The 23,295-nt window shown below is 48.0% G+C and overlaps 1 protein-coding gene and 2 pseudogenes across 1 annotated transcript; 2 read left to right on the forward strand and 1 right to left on the reverse strand.

The window, feature by feature from the left end:
- The first annotated feature begins 1,453 nt into the window (after positions 1-1,453).
- On the forward strand, positions 1,454-6,412 carry LOC136549280 (glutamate--glyoxylate aminotransferase 1-like). The gene is made up of 12 exons (XM_066540517.1): positions 1,454-1,884; positions 1,998-2,115; positions 2,382-2,463; positions 2,579-2,666; positions 2,776-2,934; positions 3,533-3,706; positions 3,948-4,079; positions 4,684-4,749; positions 5,226-5,290; positions 5,434-5,525; positions 5,617-5,773; positions 6,083-6,412. The coding sequence occupies exons 1-12, from the start codon at positions 1,702-1,704 to the stop codon at positions 6,201-6,203; spliced, it is 1,437 nt and encodes a 478-aa protein (XP_066396614.1). The 5' UTR covers positions 1,454-1,701; the 3' UTR covers positions 6,204-6,412.
- A 1,430-nt stretch (positions 6,413-7,842) lies between these two features.
- LOC136550755 (protein DETOXIFICATION 19-like) lies at positions 7,843-9,660 on the forward strand (annotated as a pseudogene).
- Positions 9,661-11,752: 2,092 nt separating this feature from the next.
- On the reverse strand, positions 11,753-22,756 carry LOC136550756 (uncharacterized; annotated as a pseudogene).
- Between the last annotated feature and the right edge of the window lie 539 nt (positions 22,757-23,295).

Below are 23,295 nucleotides of genomic sequence, written 5' to 3' on the forward strand. Positions count from 1 at the left end.
TTTAGACCCAGGGTAACTTTATAATAATATTTCGTTATGTAAACAACTCTGATTTTGATACTATAATGAAGTCGACATATGTATGAATAATTGATCCTAGCATACATATGTTGTGCATCCGATTTTGTCCTTTAAATTCGGATGTGACAACTAGCCTAGACAAGTTTCCTAGACATTGTGAGCTATTTGAACGATCAACTTAATTCTATCTTTATGAATGCAATAGTACTGATGTGTTGGACAATTTGGTCAGCAAGGAATCACAAGATTTTCAGAGGGCACCAAGAAAATGTACAAAAGAGCGAGATGTTACTAAAAAGAGCTATCCTTGCTCACTTTAACAGTGACTTCAAGAAAAGCCACGCCTCTTTCTTTATGGATCAAATCTTGTGTAATACGTTGCTTTGTACCTTCTTCTTCCTTTTTATATTTCTTTAAATAAATGGTGTAGGGACTAAAGCCCCTTCATATCCTTCCAAAAAGATCAAGTGGCAGGATCTGCTTGGTAACAAATGTCTGTCCACCTGTCGTGGTACCGTGTGGCACCAATGAAATTCCTATCGCAAACTGAACCCTCCGTCAAAAAAAAATTACAATTTTAGCACAGTGCTATATTTTAATATCTTAAATCTGGCCAATTATAGATAAAAAGTATTAACATTTATCCAATAAATACCATTAGATTAAGTATGCTATTTATTTTCATAATAAATTAATTTAGAGTCATAAATACAAATACTATTCACTAGAAACTTAATCAAACGTGAACCGCTTTATCTGACATGCAACTCGTAATTATATATTTTTTTGGACAGACTTAGTGCTCTTATAAAAAAAGAATATATGTAGACTGTACTTCCATCGTCCTGTTCGTTTGGGCTGGTTTGACTTATAAGCCATGATTGAAAGTACTGTTGACTGGTTTGATATGAGAGAAAAATATTGTTCATTGACTAATAAGCCTATGACTTATAAGCCAAATACGATCGAAGCTAACAGAAGCATTAGCTGCAACCAACGTTCACTCTGTGTCCTGTCTGAAATTTTCTGAACAAGCTTCGTTCTCAGTGTCAGTGGACTGTTTGCCGTGGTTCACGCTGATGGGGCAGTTCAGTGCTGTGAATGTTGATGCCACTCGTTCTCATCAATTGCAAAAGTTGCATGATCTGGCGCGTCAGAAAGAAACTTTGGCTGGAAGTTTGCTGCTGTGCATTATTGGTATTGCAGGGTCAGGGTGCCGCGGCACGGTTCGTCGTCTCGTCGGCGGGGGCTTCTCCACCGCAGGGCCACCGGGCGAGGCGATAACCCAACCAGTGGCCATTGATCCGCCACCCAAAATTCTCGCTCCCCTGCCAATTTCGTCGCCAAGAAAACGAAAAATACTAATCCATCCATTCTCGTTTCCACATTATCCGCCGATGAATCAATCTGCACGGCCGCAACGCGACAAGTCCATATTCCAAATCTCTCTCCCTCCGGGCTCCGTCCTCCACCCACACGCAGACGCACGAGGCACGACGGACAGCAGTCAGCACAGCAGTAGAGTACAAATCCTCACCTGCTCCACTGCTTCCTGGTTTTCGTCCCCACCTGCCTTCCCCATTCTCTCCCGCGGCCCGTGACTCATCCATCCAGTCCACCCGCCACTCCACGGGAGGAAGGGGAACGGCGGCGGCGGAGGAGTGACGGCAGCGGGGCAAGATGGCGAGGAAGCCGCTGGACTACGAGGAGCTGAACGAGAACGTCAAGAAGGTGCGGTACGCGGTGCGCGGGGAGCTGTACCTCCGCGCCTCCGAGCTCCAGAAGGAGGGCAAGAAGATCATCTTCACCAACGTCGGCAACCCGCACGCCCTCGGCCAGAAGCCGCTCACCTTCGGGCGCCAGGTCAGGCCCATCCATCTCCGCTTCGCATCCTCATGGAGTTGGTTGCTCGACGCCTTCTATTCTATTCTTACCCAGACGGCTGAACCCTGTGTGTGACTGCATCCCGTGCGCAGGTGGTGGCGCTGTGCCAGGCTCCGTTCCTCCTCGATGATCCCCACGTCGGCCTCATGTTTCCGGCGGATGCCATCGCTAGGGCCAAGCACTACCTCGCCATGGCTAAGGGCGGTCTAGGTGCGTTACCATACCATACAGTGTTCTTGTTTTGGGGGGGAAAACAAGAGCCATTGGTTTTAGGTCTCCTAGAATTATCATATTCATATCCTGTGTAATGTTATCTTCCTGCAAGGTTCATAAAACGAGCACAAAGTATCAAACCTTTTGCAGTCTGAATAATAATCGAAAAAAGAAGCAACTTTTATCAGTTGTATGTGTTGTCGTAGGTTCATAGCCATATGAGATTATGAGTACTCTGACCAAACTTTTCATCTGACCATCAGGTGCGTACAGTGATTCCCGTGGTATCCCTGGAATTAGGAAGGAAGTTGCTGACTTCATCCACAAGCGTGATGGATATCCGACGTTGAATTCTTTACTGCAGAAATTTATTTTTTTTTAGAAATAACTGCTGAAAATTAATTTTATCAGAGCTGTAGGCCATTTTATCTCTAATGCTTATATGCTCTGCTTACTGCAGTGATCCAGAACTCATTTACCTGACAGACGGTGCCAGCAAAGGTGTGATGCAAATACTGAACACCATCATCAGAAACGAGAGTGATGGGGTATGATTGTTCTTCAAAAACATGTCTTTTCGGTTTTTCCACATATCGATGTGATGCTATTTCTACTCAAGAGTAAAGACTAACTTTGTTGATAAATCTTCTGTGGCAGATCTTGGTCCCTGTTCCTCAATACCCACTTTATTCAGCTTCCATTTCCCTCTATGGTGGTTCTCTGGTCCCATACTACTTGGAAGAAGAGGCTAACTGGAGCCTTGACTTTGTAAATATCCGACAAACAGTTGTGGAGGCACGGTCAAAGGGAATCACAGTGAGTGTTTTATTAGTCATCATTGTGCTAATCAAAATTTCCCTTCTCTTGCTACATGATTTCTGCAATTTTTGCACATGGCATTGTGAGCATGCCTATTGCCCATCCGTAGTTACATATACATGGATACAGAAAATGATACCAAGTAAAATGTCAATACCATATCATTGACTGATTCTAGTCTCATCGAGCTATTTCCAGCATTTCCTTTGTGGAACCACTCATGAATATTTTGTGCCATGGGCTTCAAATCGTGCCCCTTAGTTCAACAACTTGTCATGTCCAGCAAACTTGTAGGAGGCCTTTGGTATTGATCACCTAACAACTAACAGATAGCATGTAGAATTTTGGTCTTAATGATTAATATTGATCACTAAACATCATTTCAGCTTCTTGCAGTTCTTGGTTCTTTTTATCTTTTTGAAACCATCATAGTCATGCCACTCATGTAAAAATGTTGTCTCTCTCCTTTTTTTTTATGTATTCCACTCTGATGATCACATAGTCAATACTCAATACTACTCATGTAAAAATGGGGCCTTTTTTTATGTATGTATTCTGCTCTGATCTTTTCCTTTTCCTTACCTATGATGCTTAGGTTCGAGCAATGGTGATTATAAATCCAGGAAATCCCACTGGCCAATGCCTTAGTGAAGCAAATATAAAGGAAGTTCTGCAATTTTGCTACCATGAAAACTTAGTTCTGCTTGCAGATGAAGTGTATCAGCAGAACGTTTTTCAAGATGAGCGGCCATTTATAAGCGCAAGAAAGGTACTTTTGTTTTCTGACCAATGACTCTTTGTCATGAACTCATGGTTGCAACTTGACTTAAGCTTATGGTTTTCATCTGACAATCCTATAATATTGGGCTCACCAAAACATCCCTTAGAACCAAATATGGACAATATATTAAGAACTAAAATAAAAGATTATCTCTCTAACATGGTACATTAAAAGATTGTTGGGAATTCCAAAACTCGCTGCTGATGTTGCCTTTCTCGACTTTTTCCAGGTTATGTTCGACATGGGTCCGCCACTAAGCAGGGAGCTTCAGCTTGTTTCTTTCCACACTGTGTCCAAAGGGAACTGGGGAGAGTGTGGACAACGTGGTGGATACTTTGAAATGACAAATCTTCCTCCCAAGGTAATATTTCATTGCAGCATGTCAGAATGTCACTTGTCCCAAGTATCATTGAAAAGTTCCTAGCTACGTAAAGTCAATGAGACAATGAGTGTATGAAAAGATGTAAATGAGATATTCGAAAATATTGAATTGTTCACACCCAACTGCAAACACATTAAGTAAACTGCACAGCATAATTAATTGGCCATGCTGTGCCGTTTAACTTTGTTAATATCTTGCACAATGCAATTTGGGCCAATGCTCCATCCAACTGACTAGAGTGCAGTTATTACATTTGTTGCATCAGTGTCTTACTTTTACCAAAGTCTCCTTTGACAAACTTTCGGAAACTTTAGAGTAATCAGTAGGGTCTACTGGAGTTACATATTTATGCCACCACGATGTACATTTACAACTGGTTTCCTTGTCCAGTCTAAACTGCAGAGTAGTGTTAAATGCTCTGGAAACCTTTAAACTTTGTCAGTTAAGATTCTCCCTTTAAACAAGCTAGGCACTTAAATAAGGCATGCTAGACTCTATTGTACAAAAAGGCACTTTGAAGGTCATTTTCTAAATATAATGTTCAAGGTCTGATGCTAACCACTCTGTTGATTTGAGCTTGCAGACAGTAGATGAGATTTACAAGGTTGCATCAATAGCACTGAGTCCAAATGTTCCTGGGCAAATTTTTGTAAGTGAAACACTGCTCAATGTTTGATTCTTTATTATTTTTCCCTTCACTAAACCCGGTACTCTGTTTTGGAATGACATATGTTTGGATTCATCTCGGGACCTCAATTAGAAGTTTTCAAATTCAAATTATGTCAATCACTGATTTTATTCATGAAGCATCAAGCAATATTTCTATGGATCAGTATAGTTATGGGATGCAGATAATTGATTGAGCATCTTAATAATCTCTTCTTTTTTGTGGTTTGTTTACTGACAAGTTTGTTCGCTCACGTTAACCTGGAATGCTGTACAGGTTATTACTGTATGCAATTTTTTTTCATTCTTTGGACCTACACCAATTTTTCTTAACCTAATTCAGTTCAAGCTATGCTAATTTGCTTGAAACTTCGTTTCTTTGCTTTACCAAATTACAAAGCAGTTCTGAATAGCTGCTTCTGGAAAAAAGGGGGTTCTGAATAAGTTTTCCTTTTACAGATGGGAGTAATGGTTAACCCTCCTAAACCTGGAGATATCTCATACCCCAAATTCGCTGCTGAAAGGTTAAACATACTGCCCCTCAGAAGTTTTAGTCTGCATCCAGTTTCAGTTGAAAAATGAAACTATGCGGGATACTGAATACTTATTTGTCTTTTTTGTACATTCTTAAGTTTAATGTTTGATGTGGCTCCAAATGATGTTGCAGCAAGTCCGTCCATGAATCTTTGAGGAGGAGAGCACGCATGATGACAGATGGTTTCAACAGTTGCCGAAATGTCGTGTGCAATTTCACAGAAGGTAACATCAAAATTCTAAATGATTTGCAGCAATTAGAGTATGGTCATTGCTTACTTACTAGATTCTCTTGCAATTGATTGTGTTGTTGCAGGAGCTATGTACTCTTTCCCCCAAATACGGCTGCCACCAAGAGCGATTGAGGCGGCAAAAAGAGCCGGCAAAGCAGCAGACGTTTTCTACTGCCTCAAGCTCCTGGAGGCAACAGGAATTTCCACTGTTCCAGGCTCTGGTTTTGGGCAAAAGGAAGGGTAAGTGATTTTTTTATATGATGACTTATCTGTGATGTATAACGTTTCATAAATTTAAGACCTCAGAACGGAATATATATATAGTTTGTGTCACTGAAAAAAAAATGAAGCGTAGCTTTTTGTCAAAAAAAAAATGACGCGTAGTTGAATCTGCTGCCCCTGACCTTCATCCAGTTTTTTATATTCTTATCAGTATCTTCTGAGACATATTACTTTGATTTTCTTCTGTGATCTGTAAATAACAACAGAGTAGAAAATCTGAGAGAACGTTACTGAAGTGGTGGATTTGTTGTTTTTCTCTGAACACAGGGTGTTCCACCTTCGGACAACTATCCTTCCAGCGGAGGAAGACTTCCCTGCCATCATGTCGAGCTTCAAGAAGTTCAACGACTCATTCATGGAGCAATACGAGGGCTACTCCAGGATGTGAACAAGAGCAGAAAACAAGATACTAAAGGATGGGCTGAGAGATTCGTTGTTCCAGTCTCAGCACGATGGAGCATTTCTGAAGAGATGATGAATTGAAAGTTAATTAGTTGTAACTCTCTTAAAAAGAAGCAACTGCCTCCTTTGATGATATGTATAGGGAACAGAAGTTCTGCGGGTTATTACTGAATAACAGTCCGCCATTTGCTTCTACTGCCATAGTATATAATAATTGTCTTGTACCTGCTGGAAGATGTATGCTGCTGCTGCTGCTGTTGGACCATTATGCCATACAACTATCACAGTTGACAACAGTCTATATGCCTGCAAAGCTTGTTTGCTCCCTCCATTCCAATATCCATAGGACTAATGGGAGGGAGAGGGTTGTCTGCTGGTTGCTCAATCTGTGCATGGATCACGCGGCAAATTGACTGCTGGTTGAACTGTCCTCTTATAACTGCTGGAATTTATTGCTTCCTCCAGCACAAAATTACTGTTGCTCAGTTGGGGAGTTTGGTTTTGGTGTGGCTACTAGATGTTGTTTTGGTTGTATTTACAGTGCTAGCCTGTTGTTGCGCCAACAAACATATGCGCCCTATTATATTGGTTGCTTGGTGGTTTCAGAAATTCAGAGAGACTGAACAGGCGTATAACCAATTCAGATTTCAGAGACCACCAAGTGTGTCTTATACATGTTCTGATGACATCGTGGGGCTGGAGCAGTGAGTTGTGAAATTGTAGGCGAATGCTCGCAGCACAGATATAATATAATGATGGTTTGATTTGATCACGCAGACAGGCGTTGATTAAAAATTTGATGGTACTCGATATCTCTGACTTGTGACTTTTTGAGGCCAAATTTTTCATGTCGGCCAAGGTCCTGACCCATGTGTGTACCTGTAGTACCTATCAAGTCAGCTGCCCCTCCTCCTGGCCTGGGTCAAGTTGCATTTCGGATTTTCAGTGTAGTCATGGCTGCTAAGCAAGAGTCTTGCTACAGGTATAGATTTTCAGTATATTTCTAGCCGATGCTGCAGTAAACAGCCGCAGCCGCAGGGCTGCGAGAAGTGCAGCCGAGCAAGCTGAATGGAATTCTTGTACTAATTAATCATTTCATGCTAAGTAAAGCAGAGTGGGATTACAGTATATTCTAGTGTACTAGCTAGTTGATTCGTCAAAAAAAGTGTACTAGCTAGTTTGTTGGGGAGCAAGGAATGCATGAGAACATGTCACTATGTCAGATTGCTCCGGCTGGTGTACGAATGAATATATAATATAATATAAAGGCACTGCAGGTCTTTGCGAATGTTTTTTTTTTTCCTGAATGCAGAGACATTTGACAGGAACGAGTCCGCAGCCTCAAAAGACCAGCACTGCCTGCACATATCTTATTAGTCATCATCAGTCTGTAAGTCAGGATTAAGTGATGAGCTCACTGACACTCAGAGCGAGAAGAAGAAAGTAGCACCGTTGAATATATGGCCCCCAGACCAGACTCTGGCTAACTGCGAGTCTTGAACTGCGACTAACTCACCGTGCATACATATTTTTGTTATATATTTTGACCATTCCCTATTGTTGCTGGGGCCCTCCATTGTCTGGTCTGCTGGTGGCTTTATATATAGCCTATAGTGAATTCCTATATATAGCACACTGCAGTTGGTTGGCGTGCAGAGTAGAGACGAACGAACGGAGCACACACGATACCATTCGAAAAAGCCATCGATAGAATTGAAATTGTAACTGCTGCTACATCTATAGAGAAGCAAAGCAAGCTAGCATTTCTTCCATCTCTCTGTCCATCTACTAGTAGCTAGCAATAGCAATGGGTGAGGAGGCGGCAGCTACTCCGTTGCTGGTGCGGGGCAACGATGGTGACGATCTCCGCCTCGACCTCACCCACACCATCGTCCATGGAGATGGAGATGATCAGCGGAAAGCTGCAGGAGAGGCGGCGTCATCGGCAACGTCGAGGCATGCGGTGCTGGGGTGGGACTGGGCGGAGGTGACGGGGCAGCTGGGCTTCGCGGCGCCCATGGTGGCCACCAGCATGGCCTACTACGCCATCCCGCTCGTCTCCGTCATGTTCGCCGGCCGCCTCGGCGACCTGCAGCTCGCCGCCGCCACGCTAGGCAACTCCTGGGGCACCGTCACCGGCATCGCGCTCATGGTACGTACGCCACATCTCTATATATATAGCAAATTTAATCAATTCGGCTTCAAAATTAGAACTTTTTTACATACAAATATAACAAACAATCCACCGAAATTTCACACAGACCGGGCTGAGCGGGTCACTGGAGACGCTGTGCGGGCAAGGGTACGGCGCGCGGGCGTACCGGACGATGGGCCGTGCACCTGCAGGCTTCCCTGCTCACCTCGGCGCTGGCCTCCGCCGTCGTCTCCCTCCTCTGGCTCTACTCGGAGCCGCTGCTGGTCTTCCTCGGCCAGGACCCGGAGACGTCGCGCCTGGCGGCCGACTTCCTCCGCCACTCGGTGCCCGCGCTTCTCGCCTACGGCTTCATCCAGTGCGCGCTCCGGTTCCTGCAGGCGCAGTCCGTGGTGTGGCGCCGCTCGTCGCCTTCTCGCTGCTCCCGCTGGCCGCGCACGTCGGCGTCGCCCACGCGCTCGTCAACGTGCTCGGCATGGGGTTCGCCGGCGCCGCCGTGGCAACCTCCGTCTCGCTCTGGATGTCGTTCCTCATGCTCGCGGCGTACGTCATGTTGTCGGCCAGGTTCAGGGAGACCTGGCTGGGGCTCACAACCGAGGCCTTCCGACACGTCCTGCCTGGCATGAAGCTCGCCATCCCCTCCGCGGTCATGGTCTGGTTAGTCTGATGATCTCCTCACACATTGTCAGATGTCAGCTACTCAAATTCGTGGTGGTTTTGAGATGATATTTTTTTGCTGAATATATGAAAATGGCATGCAGCTTCGAGTACTGGTCGTTCGAGATCCTGGTTCTGTTTGCTGGGCTGATGCCGGAGTCTCAGCTCAGCACTTCCATCATTGCAATGTGGTAAGTACATTTCAATTTGATTAAAAATCCTGTCTTCATGTGTTCTTTACAATATATTTAGTGATGTGGCTATTTCTATTTGACAGCCAAAACACTGAAGCCATATCATACATGATCACCGATGGCTTCGCCGCTGTCATCAGGTATTTGTTACTCTACTAGTCATGCCATCTTCTTTCTTTGAAGCTGCTGACAATATTCATGCATCATCAGCACAAGGGTGTCCAACGAGCTGGGAGACCGGAACATCGCCAACGCGAAGAAGGCGCTCACCGTGTCGCTGGCGCTGTCCCTGATGCTGGGGGTGGTGTTCCTGCTACTCCTGGGCCTCGGCCACGAGCTGTGGGCGCGGCTCTTCAGCAGCAGCGAGGCCGTGGTGAGGATATTATTGCCAACAGGCATGAATGAGTACTGAAGCTATTAAAGAGAAAAGTTTACGTTTATGAGTTTGAAGTTCTTATAGCCTGCCCGGTCTTTCCTACTTTTTTGATCTGGTGTGATCGACTTGTGGAGGGAAGTACTTAATACGCGTTCAAGAACAACCCAGGAAAGAAGACCGGTGAGATATGGAATGGAAAAGGTTGGAAAAAGGGGTACTAATAAAAGTACCGAGCATGTAGATATCTCTGCTGAGTACTTGCTCCCCATTTCCACAAGCACCTGTGAGTGCTGCCCCCCTTGTTAAGGGAAACCGAACAGACGCTTCAGGGCGAGTCAAAGAGGGATATTGTAAGGACCCAAGAGCTTAACGGTATAATTTTGGATCAGCTGGCGAGCCATCTGATAATTTAAGAACTTCAGTAGTAGCAATAGGCGTTGAGACAGCCTTGGCATCAAGGCTTAGCTCAGGACCCCACTACTCATTGTATTTGGTTTGATATGGCTACCACATATGATTTCGAAAGTCATGATGATATTACTGAGGAACGTCTTTATCAGAACATTTTTGCTTCTCACTTTGGGCAGTTAGCAATAATCTTTCTATGGACGTCCGGAAATCTGTTTCATGTAGCTTGGTAAGGAAATTTTGAATCATGGTTACAGGATCCTTTACACGTAAGACCTATAGCACCCGATTCTCTCTACTCTGCACTTGGCCGGGATACCGAACTTAGGTGGGAACTTTTGGATAAAGGCTTAAACCTATTCATCTATCCTATCCCTCGCTTGACTCGTCTCGGAAAAGGTTCTCGTTCTCATGAATCTTGATCCGCCTCCTGGCATTGATAGCGATTGATCGAATTCCTACTCTTGTTTGAGAAGTTTTTCAGTTTTCCTTATCTCTCGTGCCTTTGAACTGTCCTGACTGAAAAGAAGCGTTACTTTTATTCTTTTTTTTTCCGCTTACCCACATGTTTAGATTATTTACTTGCCCTTTCACTTTTTCTTCGGCTGTCACCAACTTTGTTCAATGCTAGTCCCTAACCCATGAATAAGGGCTCCGCTGGCTACCGGGTTCAGAGAAGTTTGTAAGCTCTTTCTCTTTTTTTTGTTTTTCGGCACCTCCTGTGTCTTTCCGTTTAAGGTCTTTAATTCAGCATTAGCTTGGATAGAGAAAGCCATGCGTGAACTACAAAGCACCGGATCCTGGACACCATGAAAAAAGCGTACAACTTTTCAATAAGGTCCGACTTACTTTTCAGAGAGGAGAGACAGTATACTTTAGACCCTAAATCTGGAATCTAATCTTTCATGATGTGAATATGTGCTAGTATACTTTTTATATGGAATCTATTCTTTTTATGACGTGAATATGTGTTGTGTTAGTGGACTGACAGAGTGAGCTGTAAAGGTAGAAAAAAAGATCCATCTTTGAGTGGTTCGGCTTTTTTTTCTGAGCAAGGACAGAGCCGTCGAGTGAGGATTGGCTGAGCGTGCTTTTCGCTGCTCGTGATGGAGTACTTTTTTAATTATTCGCTCTATTATTGCCTCAGGATGTGATCGGGATTAAGTCGCATGTGTTCTTACCCGGCCAAAAAGCTATATATTTAAAATAAGAGCACGTCGAACTAGGGCCCAACTATTGCTTTTTTTACTAATAGTAAGCAGGTGTGCTCGTCACCAATCTTATTCCGTTTAACTATTAGTAGATAGTTGCGTGCAACTACTGATGCCGGGGGGCGGGGAGGAGTTAGACCTGACCATGTTCAACAAGGACAACGATTTCGTCTGCTGAGGATCCAGAAAGAGGCATGCTAGTTTCCATGTACTTTTTGCTTCTTCTGTTGTTGACTTGTTGAACCCTGAGCAACAGGCTTGACAGAGCTGTCTAATGTTTGCTCATGAGCCATCATAGTGTAACACTACAGATTGTACTAGTAATACAATATACCGAAGCAACTTACCCTGAGGAAAATGCGTCCATCAATGCCTGTAAAACTGATGTTCACTTGTAAAACAGAGTCGTTGGAAAGTGCTATGGACTGTGCAAAGTTTCAGAGGGCATTGCAGTGCCAAATGGACAAGGAAGCACAGACTTCAGCATACCATTAGGCATCAAAATGACAATTTCCAACGCTCAGCAAAATGTTGGTTCAATCTTTTTTCTAAGCAAGCATAGTTTCAAAATGAACAACCGTACATCCATTCCAGGAACTAACAGGAAGCAGAGTTTCAGTATCATCTTCCAGATGGGCCCACAAAACTTTACATCTACTACTAACTTTAGAGCTACTAACTATTCCTTACTCAAGATCTGGAGAACATGAAGGCCACCAGTCTCTCAGATATAGGCCAGGTAACAACAAAAAAACAAAACTAGTTCAGGGAAAAATGTGCATCATGTACACTTTCAGGGCACTGCAATGCTATATTCCCTAACACTTACAAGAGCGTGGACTTGCAAACCACATTCTCACTATTCCATGTATGGTACACAGGACCAACATCTCATCAAGTCCTTAACAAAGCGTATGGCACACAACCATCTTCCATTCTAAGGAAAGGAAAACTCTGTTCCTAGCTAGACAGGTTATCCATCTATCACTAAGAGTAACATGCCTAATTCCTATCGAGACTGCATATCCTAGGTAATGTCTGACTTCCAAAGACGACGTTCTTCATTCAGTCCAGAGCTCCAGCAAACCCAGTATGTTCAGTGGTCTCGTGTTCTTTCAGAATACAGCCACCATTTGCTCCAGCCTCCACGGCTCCAAGTTAGTAGTGTAGTAGTACTAGTCCAGAATCGGATCACTCAAGTACCATGCATATAAAACAGCCCAGCACGTGATCCCAACCCAGCTCCCCAGCTGTGGTTTAGATCAAACAGCGAAGAACTGCACAAGTCATGGCTGCTTTCGGGCCAACAAAATGCCGTGATGAGAGTGTCTGCCATGCTCTGTGCAAATAGTAGCTCCCCTGTTTTGATGCTCCAAATGCGAACAGTGCAGTCCTCCCCACCTAGCAATGAATGGGCATGTTTTGTGAAATGAGGATTTCATGCCCTTGAAATAGGCATTGTAATTTACTAAATCCACGTACAAACTAACTAGTACACAAATAATTTCGTAAATCACAATTCAACCTAGACAATCTGTAATTCAACATTAATCTATATCCCTTGGTGACATTATCATGCAGCATTTCAGAAATCCAGATGCAGCCATGCAGTAAGCCATAACCCTTCCACTGCAGCAGTTGATAGATTTAGGTCATCAAGTGAGAATGCAAACAAACTACTGTGTAAGTTTCTACTGATCAATAACCACTTCAAGCAAAATATAGAGCTTAAATAACACAAACTATTGCATAAGCTTCAAAGAGCATCCCCTAGCACTAAATGGCAAAAAACATAAACACTTATTTACACATACACAGCTAAAAATGAACAAACCTGACATAAGTAAGGTCTCAGATGGATCAACAACAATTGGTAAATGTGTGTGTGATTTCACATGCCCCTCATTAGACTGTATACCTCCCTTCTGAATGAGACGAAGATCGAAGAGTTTGATCTGTACAACAAAATAATTTTAAGTCAACTTCAAACTCTTAATCATAAAGAGGTGCAAAAATACGAGACAATAATTTTAGATAAGATAACTAATAACTAGTTCACAGCGATGGACGCTGTTTGCCCTCAAAATATTTGAAATATCCATGTCCAATTTATTATTCAATCAATGGTGTTTTATTTCAATATATGTGCCTGTCATTGTAATAAAGATGAACCAAAAATCCGTGAAATTAACTTCATGCATGATATTCAAGTGTCAAATTTCAAATCTGGCACATTACATGATTACAACAGATAAGTGGGAAAAGACTAAACACAACTCTAATTAAAATATTGTTACTGCATCGATGTGTGGTGTCATCAAACAATTCTAGTTTTGGAATAAAGCAATCCTAGCAGATTCCGAGCAAAGTGTGTGCTTGAGAGTTTGTCACCTAATCTAGCTAGAGCTCTTTTGCTCGCTAGTGAGGATTTCTATCTTTGGAGTTTAACTAGCGCTAGAGGCGTTTCAATCCTCCTTGCCGTTGTTGAGTTGAGTTTTTTAGGTCATGTCGTTTTTACCTTGGGCAAAGGCGCTATTGTTGTATGCGTGTGAGTTTGTGTTGAGTTCGTGCGGATTTGTAAGGGCTCTCACCCCTTTTTTCTCTTCTTAATATAATGATACACAGCTCTCCTCTACATGTTCGAGAGAAAAAAAATCTTGCTCATAACACTAAAAAAATGATCCGAGTATAACTTACAGATCCATCCATGGAGCTTCCTAAGAAGTAGTTCTCATCTGATGAGAGTGTAACCAAACTGTGCAACAATGTCAGTTTCAGTACTAGGGAACATAAACATTGTCCAGCACTAAGGAAAGAACATTAGTGTTACCTACAAACTGCTGACGACATAGAAATAACTCTTGAAAATTTATCCATGCCAGCCTGCATGACAAGTTTCCAAGAGACAACAATAGCATCACAGTGGCAAAATTATGCATTCAAAATAAATAAATATATTTCCCATCATGCATTTTATTGTAGCTCTATGTCAACTAGGAGGAACCTAACTTGACCAGTTTAATAGATGGTGATTCACAGTGGCTACAGTAAACACCTGTTACAGAATTGAAATTGAAATATCTAAATTTTTCCAATCCCTTTAATCATTTAGGATGTCATGTGAACACAGTGCTCTAAAAAACTTGCTCCACCTGCACTGTGAGTATGACCTCTGACACAATAAGCCTATAAAACAGAGAAGTCAGCATATAGATCTTGGACCTATCCTGTCCTGTGCCCTAGATAACCACTTCAACAAACGAATCAACTGATTCCATGTGGCAGACATGTATGGTAACAATGGATGTTGTTTACTAGTATTACACACCTGGTTTCTCTTCTTCCCAGCATGCCTAGTGGGCAGAATGGGAACTGTCCTCCTAGCATTGCTAGATGAAGCCACTCCAGTAGGCTGATTATGCTGCTTTTGCCGTACATCAACAGGGGCTATACTCCCATTCCGTAGACCACATAGCACAACTTTCCCCTTAATAGAGTGAGAAAATTCAGTGAGCATAGCAGAGACAGGAATAGCATGTCATAGTAAATTCCGAATTAATCATAACACAGATACAGGGTCAACAAGAAAGAATAAAATCCATATTACTTAGTTCTGCAAATTATCACATATGCTGCAATAGGAATGGCCACATCGGTAGCATATTGCTTTCCTTTCAAAACTTTGAGAATCATGTAGTCATGCATTAGACACCACCAAATTTAAGCTAATTGAGAAGTGGGAGCAAAAGGTTGAGGCAAGCAAAATTTTCAGTAACTCTCTGTTATGACCGGAATACAGTATGTAAGGAGAAGGCCCACTAGGTGGCTGACCTGGGCGCCTGATGCATGGGCTTAGGGCCCAGGATAATTAGCTATATTAGAATTATGGGCTATTGCCGAGTTAGTTTCCTATTTTTAGAAGGACTATATATATAGATGCATTGTAAAACGATTGGAATTAAGCAGAAACAATATATTGTTTCCGGCTTCCTCAGGGAGCCGGGATTGTGCCCTAGCCGCCTCTTCCCTACTGCTCACGCGCCCTCAAGCCTCGCCACGGCGCCTACTCGCCGGCAGCGAGGTCCCAAGCCAGCTCTCCCTCCCTCTCATCCCTACAGGCTTCGTAGTATCCCTGGTAGGATCAGGAATCCTATCAATCTGGTATCAGCTTGCCAGGCTACGATGTCGCTTCCCTTGCCTACAGCCACCACGCAGCCGGCCGTCACCCCCACCGCGCCGCCGTCCTCCATGAACTCTGCGATCTCCGATGTAACGGTTTCCTCCGGGGCGCCCCTCACGCTGCATGCGTTGGCCTCCGTCGTCGTCGACATCCAGCGCGAGATGCGGGAGATGAGGGCTGCCTGGAACGGGCTCGTCCAGCAACCGCAGCCGCCGCCGTTCCCGGCGCCTCCCCATCCGCCGCCGCCCACATCTTCCACACCAACGCCATCTGCTCCGACGGCGTCTTACCCCTACGGCATGCCGCACTCGGGGTCCAGCGTTCCCCTCCATCAGCTGCAGTGGCCGAACTCGCCGTCGCCGCTACCCGCCTGGCTGCAGGCCCAGATGGCGGCCTCCGCGCCGATCTACTCGACAGCCGTCTCCTCTACGCCAGCGACTCCGGCTCCGTCATCGACGATCGCGGCCTCTTCCCTGCCCCCCGCCGGCGACATCTTCTATGGGGGGGTAGATGGACCGCTGTTCCAGGGAGCACCTCCACCCTCGGCCGGCCAGTACACAGGGATGGTCGACCCCGGCCTTGCTGCGGCGCTCGCCTTGGGTGGCGCCCAAGCCGGGCCCAAATTCTACAAGCTGGAGTTCCCGACATTCGATGGATCGGTGGACCCCCTCAACTGGTTGAACCAGTGCGAGCAGTTCTTCAGGGGACAGCAGACGCCGGCCTCGTCCAGGACTTGGCTCGCGTCCTACCACTTGCGCGGTGCAGCTCAGACTTGGTATTATGCCCTGGAGCAAGACGAGGGGATGCCACCATGGGAGCGCTTTCGAACCCTCTGCTCACTCCGTTTCGGACCGCCGGTTCTGGGTACCCGTTTGGCGGAGCTCGCCCGTCTTCCCTTCGTCTCTACGGTGCAGGACTACTCCGAGCGCTACAACGCCGTGCTCTGCCATGCCCGCGACCTCTCCGCTCGCCAAAAGGCGGAGTTGTACGTGGGCGGCCTCCCGGACCACCTCAGGAAGCAGGTACAGATGCGTGCGCCGCCGGACCTCCAGTCCGCCATGTACCTGGCGCGGGCCTTTGAGGACTGCACGTCTACGCCGACGCCTTCACCACCAGCGCGCGGCGCCCGACCACCACAGCGGTCGGCCTGGGCACAACAGCAGCAGCGCCACCCTAACGTCGCCCCTGCCGCGGTCGGAGCCGTGCCGCCACCGGCCCAGGGGGCCGTCGCAGCCCCGCCCGTGCGCCAGTTTCGTCGCCTGTCTCCTGCCGAGCAGCAGGAACGTCGCCGTCAGGGGTTGTGCTTCAACTGCGACGAGCCCTACGTTCGCGGCCATGTGTGCCCGCGGCTCTTCTACCTGGAGGGCGACGACTACCTCGACGACGAGCCGGCAGCCGACGCCCAGGATGGGCTGCCGGTCGACCAGGACGCCCACGCGCCGCCTGCCGCTAATGCCCTCGTGGTTTCCCTTCAGGCTGTTGCAGGGATTCGGGCGGCTAATTCCATGCTGCTGCCCGTCACCATCCAGGGGGAACGTTTCCTCGCCCTCCTCGATACCGGGTCGACGCACAACTTCGTGGCCGGGGAGACCATGCGTCGCCTCGGCCTCGTTCCGGCCGGTGGTGACCACCTGCGGATCACGGTGGCCAATGGTGACCGCATGCCCTGCGAGGGTATCGCTCGCAACGTGCCCATCCGCATCTACGAGGAGGACTTCGCCGTCACCTGCGTTGGTCTCAACTTGGGCGGTTTCGACTTCATCATCGGCTTCGATTTCATCCGGACCTTGGGCCCCATCCTATGGGACTGCGAGGCCCTCACGCTATCGTTCTGGAGGAACGGCCGCCGCATCACCTGGCAGGGGGTGGCCTGGTGCGTCTGCACCTCAACCGGCCGCCTCTGCCCAGCTGTTCGCCGCGATGGCACCGGACTCCCGGCTGCCCTTGCTGGACGCCCTCCTTCAGCAGCACGCCGCCGTCTTCGCGGAGCCCATGGGGCTCCCGCCGGCGCGTCTCTACGACCACCGCATCCACCTGCTGCCCGGTACCGCCCCTGTGGCGGTGCGCCCCTACCGCTACCCCCAGCTGCAGAAGGACGAGCTGGAACGGCAGTGCGCGGTTATGCTGGCGCAGGGCATCATCCGGCCCAGCACGTCGCCGTTCTCCGCGCCCGTTCTCTTGGTACGGAAGGCGGATCAGTCTTGGCGTTTCTGCATCGACTACCGCGCTCTTAACGCCAAGACCTCCAAGGACAAGTTCCCGATACCGGTGGTCGACGAACTGCTGGATGAGTTGCACGGGGCGAGATTCTTCACCAAGCTTGACCTCCGCTCCGGGTACCACCAGGTGCGGATGCACCCCGACGACATCGACAAGACGGCGTTCCGCACCCACCATGGCCACTTCGAGTTCCTGGTCATGCCGTTTGGGCTCTCCAATGCCCCGGCCACGTTCCAGGCCTTGATGAACGACGTCCTCCGCTCCTATCTCCGGAGGTTCGTGCTGGTATTTTTCGATGACATACTTATCTACAGCTCGTCGTGGGCCGAGCACTTGCAGCATGTCAACATCGTCCTCAACGCCCTGCAAGCGCACCACCTACATCTGAAGCGCTCCAAGTGCTCCTTTGGGGCGCCGTCCGTGGCTTATCTGGGCCATGTCATCACCGAGGGCGGTGTCGCCATGGACGCCGACAAGGTCACCGCCGTGGCGGCATGGCCGCTTCCCCGCTCCGCCCGGGCCCTCCGCGGCTTCTTGGGCCTGGCGGGATACTACCGGAAATTCATCAAGGACTTCGGCATCATCGCTGCCCCGCTGACGCGTCTCTTGCGGCGAGACGCGTTCCTGTGGGATGACAACGCGACGACAGCTTTCGAGGCGCTCAAGCGCGCCTTGACCACAGGGCCCGTCCTGCAGATGCCGGACTTCGACGCGACCTTTGTGGTCGATTGCGACGCGTCGGGTGCGGGGTTCGGCGCTGTCCTCCACCAGGGCGCGGGACCCCTCGCCTACTTCAGCCGGCCCTTTGCAGTTCGGCATCTCAAGCTCGCCGCCTACGAACGCGAGCTGATCGGATTGGTGCAGGCGGTGCGCCATTGGCGCCCTTATCTATGGGGGCGGCCCTTCCTGGTTCGCACTGATCATTATAGTCTCAAATTTTTGCTTGACCAGCGTTTGTCCACCGTTCCTCAGCACCAGTGGATCAGTAAACTTTTCGGCTTCGACTTCACGGTGGAGTACCGCCCGGGACGCCTGAATACCGTGGCAGACGCCTTGTCCCGCCGCGATGTTGGGGACAGCGCAGCCGCTTCAGCACCGGGAGCGTCCGGGGCGGCTATGGCCGTGTCAGGGCCCTCGTTCTCCCTCCTGGAGGACATTCGACGCGCGACGTCGTTGGCACCGGACGGCCAACGGCTGCTGCAGCAGCTGCAGGCCGGCGAGCTCGGCGAGTCATGGCGTCTCGACCACGGGCTCCTCCTCCATGGATCCCGCGTTTATGTGCCGGACCATGAGGATCTCCGCCACCAGGTGCTCCTGCTGGTCCATGCGGCCGGCCATGAGGGCATCCAGAAGACGCTGCATCGCCTCCGCGCCGACTTCTACTTTCCGCGGGACAAGGTGCTGGTTCAGGACTTGGTGCGTTCCTGTACCACGTGCCAGCGCAACAAGACGGAGACGCTGCAGCCGGCGGGACTGCTGCAGCCCCTCGACGTGCCCTCCCAAGTGTGGGCGGATATCTCCATGGACTTCATCGAGGGGCTGCCGAAGGTTGCGGGCAAATCCGTCATCCTCACCGTCGTCGACCGTTTCTCCAAGTACGCGCATTTTATTGCACTCGGCCACCCCTACACCGCCACCTCGGTCGCCCGTGCTTTCTTCGACGGCATTGTGCGCCTGCACGGGTTCCCCCTCTCCATCGTCAGCGACCGGGACCCCGTGTTCACCGGCCATGTGTGGCGGGACCTTTTCAAGATGGCGGGCGTGCAGCTCCGCATGAGTACCGCTTTTCATCCTCAGACGGACGGCCAGTCCGAGGTGGTCAACAAGGTGATAGCTATGTATTTGCGCTGTGTGACAGGTGACCGGCCTCGGGCGTGGGTGGACTGGCTGTCATGGGCGGAGTATTGCTATAATACTTCCTTCCATACCGCCCTCCGCGCTACGCCCTTCGAGGTCGTCTACGGCCGCCCTCCACCGGCCATTCTGCCCTACAGACCGGGGACGGCCCGCACGGAGGCCGCCGATACTATCCTCCGCAGCCGTGACGAGATGCTTGCCGAGGTCCGTCAGCGGCTCCTTCAAGCTCAGCAGCTGTCCAAGAAGCACTACGACGCCAACCACAGGAACGTGGAGTTCGAGGTGGGGTCGTGGGTCTGGCTGCGTCTTCTCCACCGCACCACGCAGTCCCTCGACCCGCGCGCCAAGCGCAAGTTGGGGCCCCAGTTGGGCTGGGCCGTTCCGCGTTCTCGAACGCATCGGTCGTGTCGCCTACCGTCTCCAGCTGCCGGAGGGCGCTCGCATCCACGACGTCTTCCATGTTGGCCTCCTGAAGCAGCATCGCGGTGACCCTCCACCGACTCCAGGCGACCTTCCTCCAGTACACGACGGTAGGGTGCTGCCCGCTCCGGAGCGTGCCTTGCGCGCCCATCAGCGCCGCGGGGTCTGGCGCGTTTTGATCAAGTGGAATGGCCTTCCTGAAGATGACGCGACGTGGGAGATCCTCGACGACTTCCGTGCTGACTACCCCGACTTCCAGCTCGAGGACGAGCTGTTTTTGCAGGCGGGGAGAGATGTTATGACCGGAATACAGTATGTAAGGAGAAGGCCCACTAGGTGGCTGACCTGGGCGCCTGATGCATGGGCTTAGGGCCCAGGATAATTAGCTATATTAGAATTATGGGCTATTGCCGAGTTAGTTTCCTATTTTTAGAAGGACTATATATATAGATGCATTGTAAAACGATTGGAATTAAGCAGAAACAATATATTGTTTCCGGCTTCCTCAGGGAGCCGGGATTGTGCCCTAGCCGCCTCTTCCCTACTGCTCACGCGCCCTCAAGCCTCGCCACGGCGCCTACTCGCCGGCAGCGAGGTCCCAAGCCAGCTCTCCCTCCCTCTCATCCCTACAGGCTTCGTAGTATCCCTGGTAGGATCAGGAATCCTATCACTCTCATTTGACAACAAACCATAACAATATCTGAACCAGTTAAAACTACAAAGTGAGAAGAAGTTTATGTAGATTTAGATTATTACCGAGTGCACAAATTTCAGGGAAAGAACGTCACTTTTAGATCGACATAGCCACGATAATCCCCTTGTTTCCAAATCGAGTAGACCAGCACCAATGTCTGAACCTAGAAATAAGATGAACAAGTGAAAAGTAAATCCCAAGCGAAAAGGATGCTGTATTGTGCCAGTAACATAAGCAGGCTGCGAATTGCAAAAACTGTAAGAATGAGAACATCTTGTTATGACAATTAAATTAATTCCTCCAACTATAGAAATGACTAACCTTTAAATTGAAAAAAGGCATCACAAGAACCAAAATTAACTGAGTTATGGTGGAAGAAAAGTATATAGGTATACAAGTACCAAAACAAGAAGGTCGCTATATGGATTCAATACTCAACTGTCAAGTTTAAATCCTCAAAGAATTTCAGGAATGCTGATTCAGTAGCAAAATTGTCAGTGAACGCATCCAACTTGATAGAGTTATGTAACACAAAGTTAAAACAGAAACAAGTTACAAAAATAGTGTATCTATGTGCAAGGGAAATTTTATTTATCTCCTACATTTAAGCTCTGACTCAGTGAACTCACCGAAAGCTGCATGTGTGCCATCAGAACTACAATCAGCTGTCCACATTGTACGATCAAGTGAATGAACTCTATAGGTAGTCCATGATCCCATTGCCGAGTCAATAGCTTCAGAAAGATCCATAGTATATATAGAGCCGCCAGATTCTCCAGATCCAAGAGTAGCCACCATGTTTCACAATGTCAAGGGACCCAAGCTCACAGCATATTTCCAGTTAACACTAAAGAAAACAGAATGCAAAACATGTGCAACTATGGCAACACCAAATATATAGATAGTACAGTAAGTAACGAGTTTAGGATACAATGCTCACTGAACTGATGAATTGGTGTTGGATGCATCAGGGACATGACGTCCAAGCTTCTTTATACATGATATACTGGATGGGAAAGTTGTGTAGCCTACTTCAGATGACCAAATGCTGGGGAGTGCGCCTGCCTTGTGCTTTCCTACGGGAGTCCAAGCAGGTTCGGGCAAAAACTCTGCCTCATTCTCAAAGTTATTCAGAGCAGTCCCTAATCCGTATAACCTGTGAGAGGATTATAGGAAAATGTACCATTGCATTTGACATCAGTAAGGCCATGAGCTCATGCTCTTACAAAGAAGTGAGAACAATTGAAGACGAAACAGATCGACTGATTGAAGGATAAATAAACAGCACATGTTCACTTAGAGCGACCAACAGTCTAAGACGAAAGACAATTTGTGCAAGCAGACAATACAGTAGCATGACAATTTGTGCAAGCAGACAATACAGCGGCTGTGACATAGTGATACCAAGATAGGCTCAACAAAGGCTTGCATACTACAATTTCAGTCTCAGGCTACATATGGTAATGTCATAAATCTACATAACTGGAACAAAAATAAAAACAGATCGATTCAAATACTAGATAGTAAATAGAAACAGATGCGAATGAAGACTCTTACCCAATCAAACCATTCATGCTGCTGGTGACTAGCATCCTGGACTCTTTCAACCCTTGCGGTGTCTGAACCATGGCGTCCAATTGTTCGAGCGCCTTATCAGCCACAGAGGAGGTGGTGGCTTGGTACTTCCAGACCTGCCAGCCGCACAATGATGAAAGATTACAGAGTATAACAATACAGTAACGCACCAAAAACAATCAACGGAGTAAGTAGCTCGGGCAATCACCATGGGTTGAGACGCCTGCGCGTAGTGCCACTGCTGCTTGAACGTGGACCTAGGCGGCGCTATTGGAGAAGATGACCCCGCCGCCGTGCATCTCCCTAGCGCTGAGCAGCTCGGGCCGCCTCGCCCTCTTCCTGCTGCATCCCGTTGTGTCCGCGGGCAGCGGTGGCACTGCGGGAGCGGGAGGGGGGCGGCGGCGGACAGCAGCGCCCGGGATGGGGCCCCTGATTGGGAAGTAGCGATTCTTCTCTGGGTCGTAGTAGAACCCCGGCAGCTCTGCAGGCAAGCGGTCGTCGTCTCTCGACTTCAGAGAAGCGCGGGGAGGGGTAGGACAATAGGAGGAGAAGGAGAAGAGGACGGACCTTTGGGCGGCATGTCGCCGGCGCGGCGGTTGGAACGGCGAACCGAGGGGCGGCGGCGTCGGCGGTGGAGCGGTTCGAGAAGCAAGGCGAGGAAGGAGGAGGAGAGGGCCCAGGGGCGTGGGCCACTTTTATCTTAGCAGGCCGTGCCGGAACGGGCCCATATATGTGTGACGATGTTAAATATTTTTTTTTATGAAAAGCACATTATTTTGCTGTAAATCAATTTGCTACTGTGGCTACTTCCTGCTGCTATGATCCAAACTCATCTTCAAGCTGCACCTGCACCAAACATCTTGATTCTTGAGGGGGAACAAGAACATATTTCCAATTCATTGACAACACAAAGCGAAAACGGGAAGAAGAAAAAAACACCTATGTTTTAATTTCCGTTCCACCACACCTTTGTTCATCAGCATTTGAAGTACCAATCAGGCACAGGAAACAAAAGGGCAGCCGGAAGCATCCAACGCTCAACAGTTCATGACGCAGCAAGCAAGCTGATCTGATGCTCCTCGACGCGCGCACAACCCACAAGACTCAAAGTCAAACAAATCAAAACAACAATAA

This window comes from Miscanthus floridulus, chromosome 4 (assembly GCF_019320115.1).
Source record: "Miscanthus floridulus cultivar M001 chromosome 4, ASM1932011v1, whole genome shotgun sequence".
NCBI lineage: Eukaryota > Viridiplantae > Streptophyta > Magnoliopsida > Poales > Poaceae > Miscanthus > Miscanthus floridulus.

Bases quoted from the DNA above. Each gene is read 5' to 3' on its own strand.
- LOC136549280 (XM_066540517.1), top strand. From the start codon at position 1,702: ATGGCGAGGAAGCCGCTGGACTACGAGGAGCTGAACGAGAACGTCAAG. The intron at 4,080-4,683 runs GTAATATTTCAT...TTGAGCTTGCAG, and splicing joins TGACAAATCTTCCTCCCAAG to ACAGTAGATGAGATTTACAA. The intron at 4,750-5,225 runs GTAAGTGAAACA...TTCCTTTTACAG, and splicing joins ATGTTCCTGGGCAAATTTTT to ATGGGAGTAATGGTTAACCC.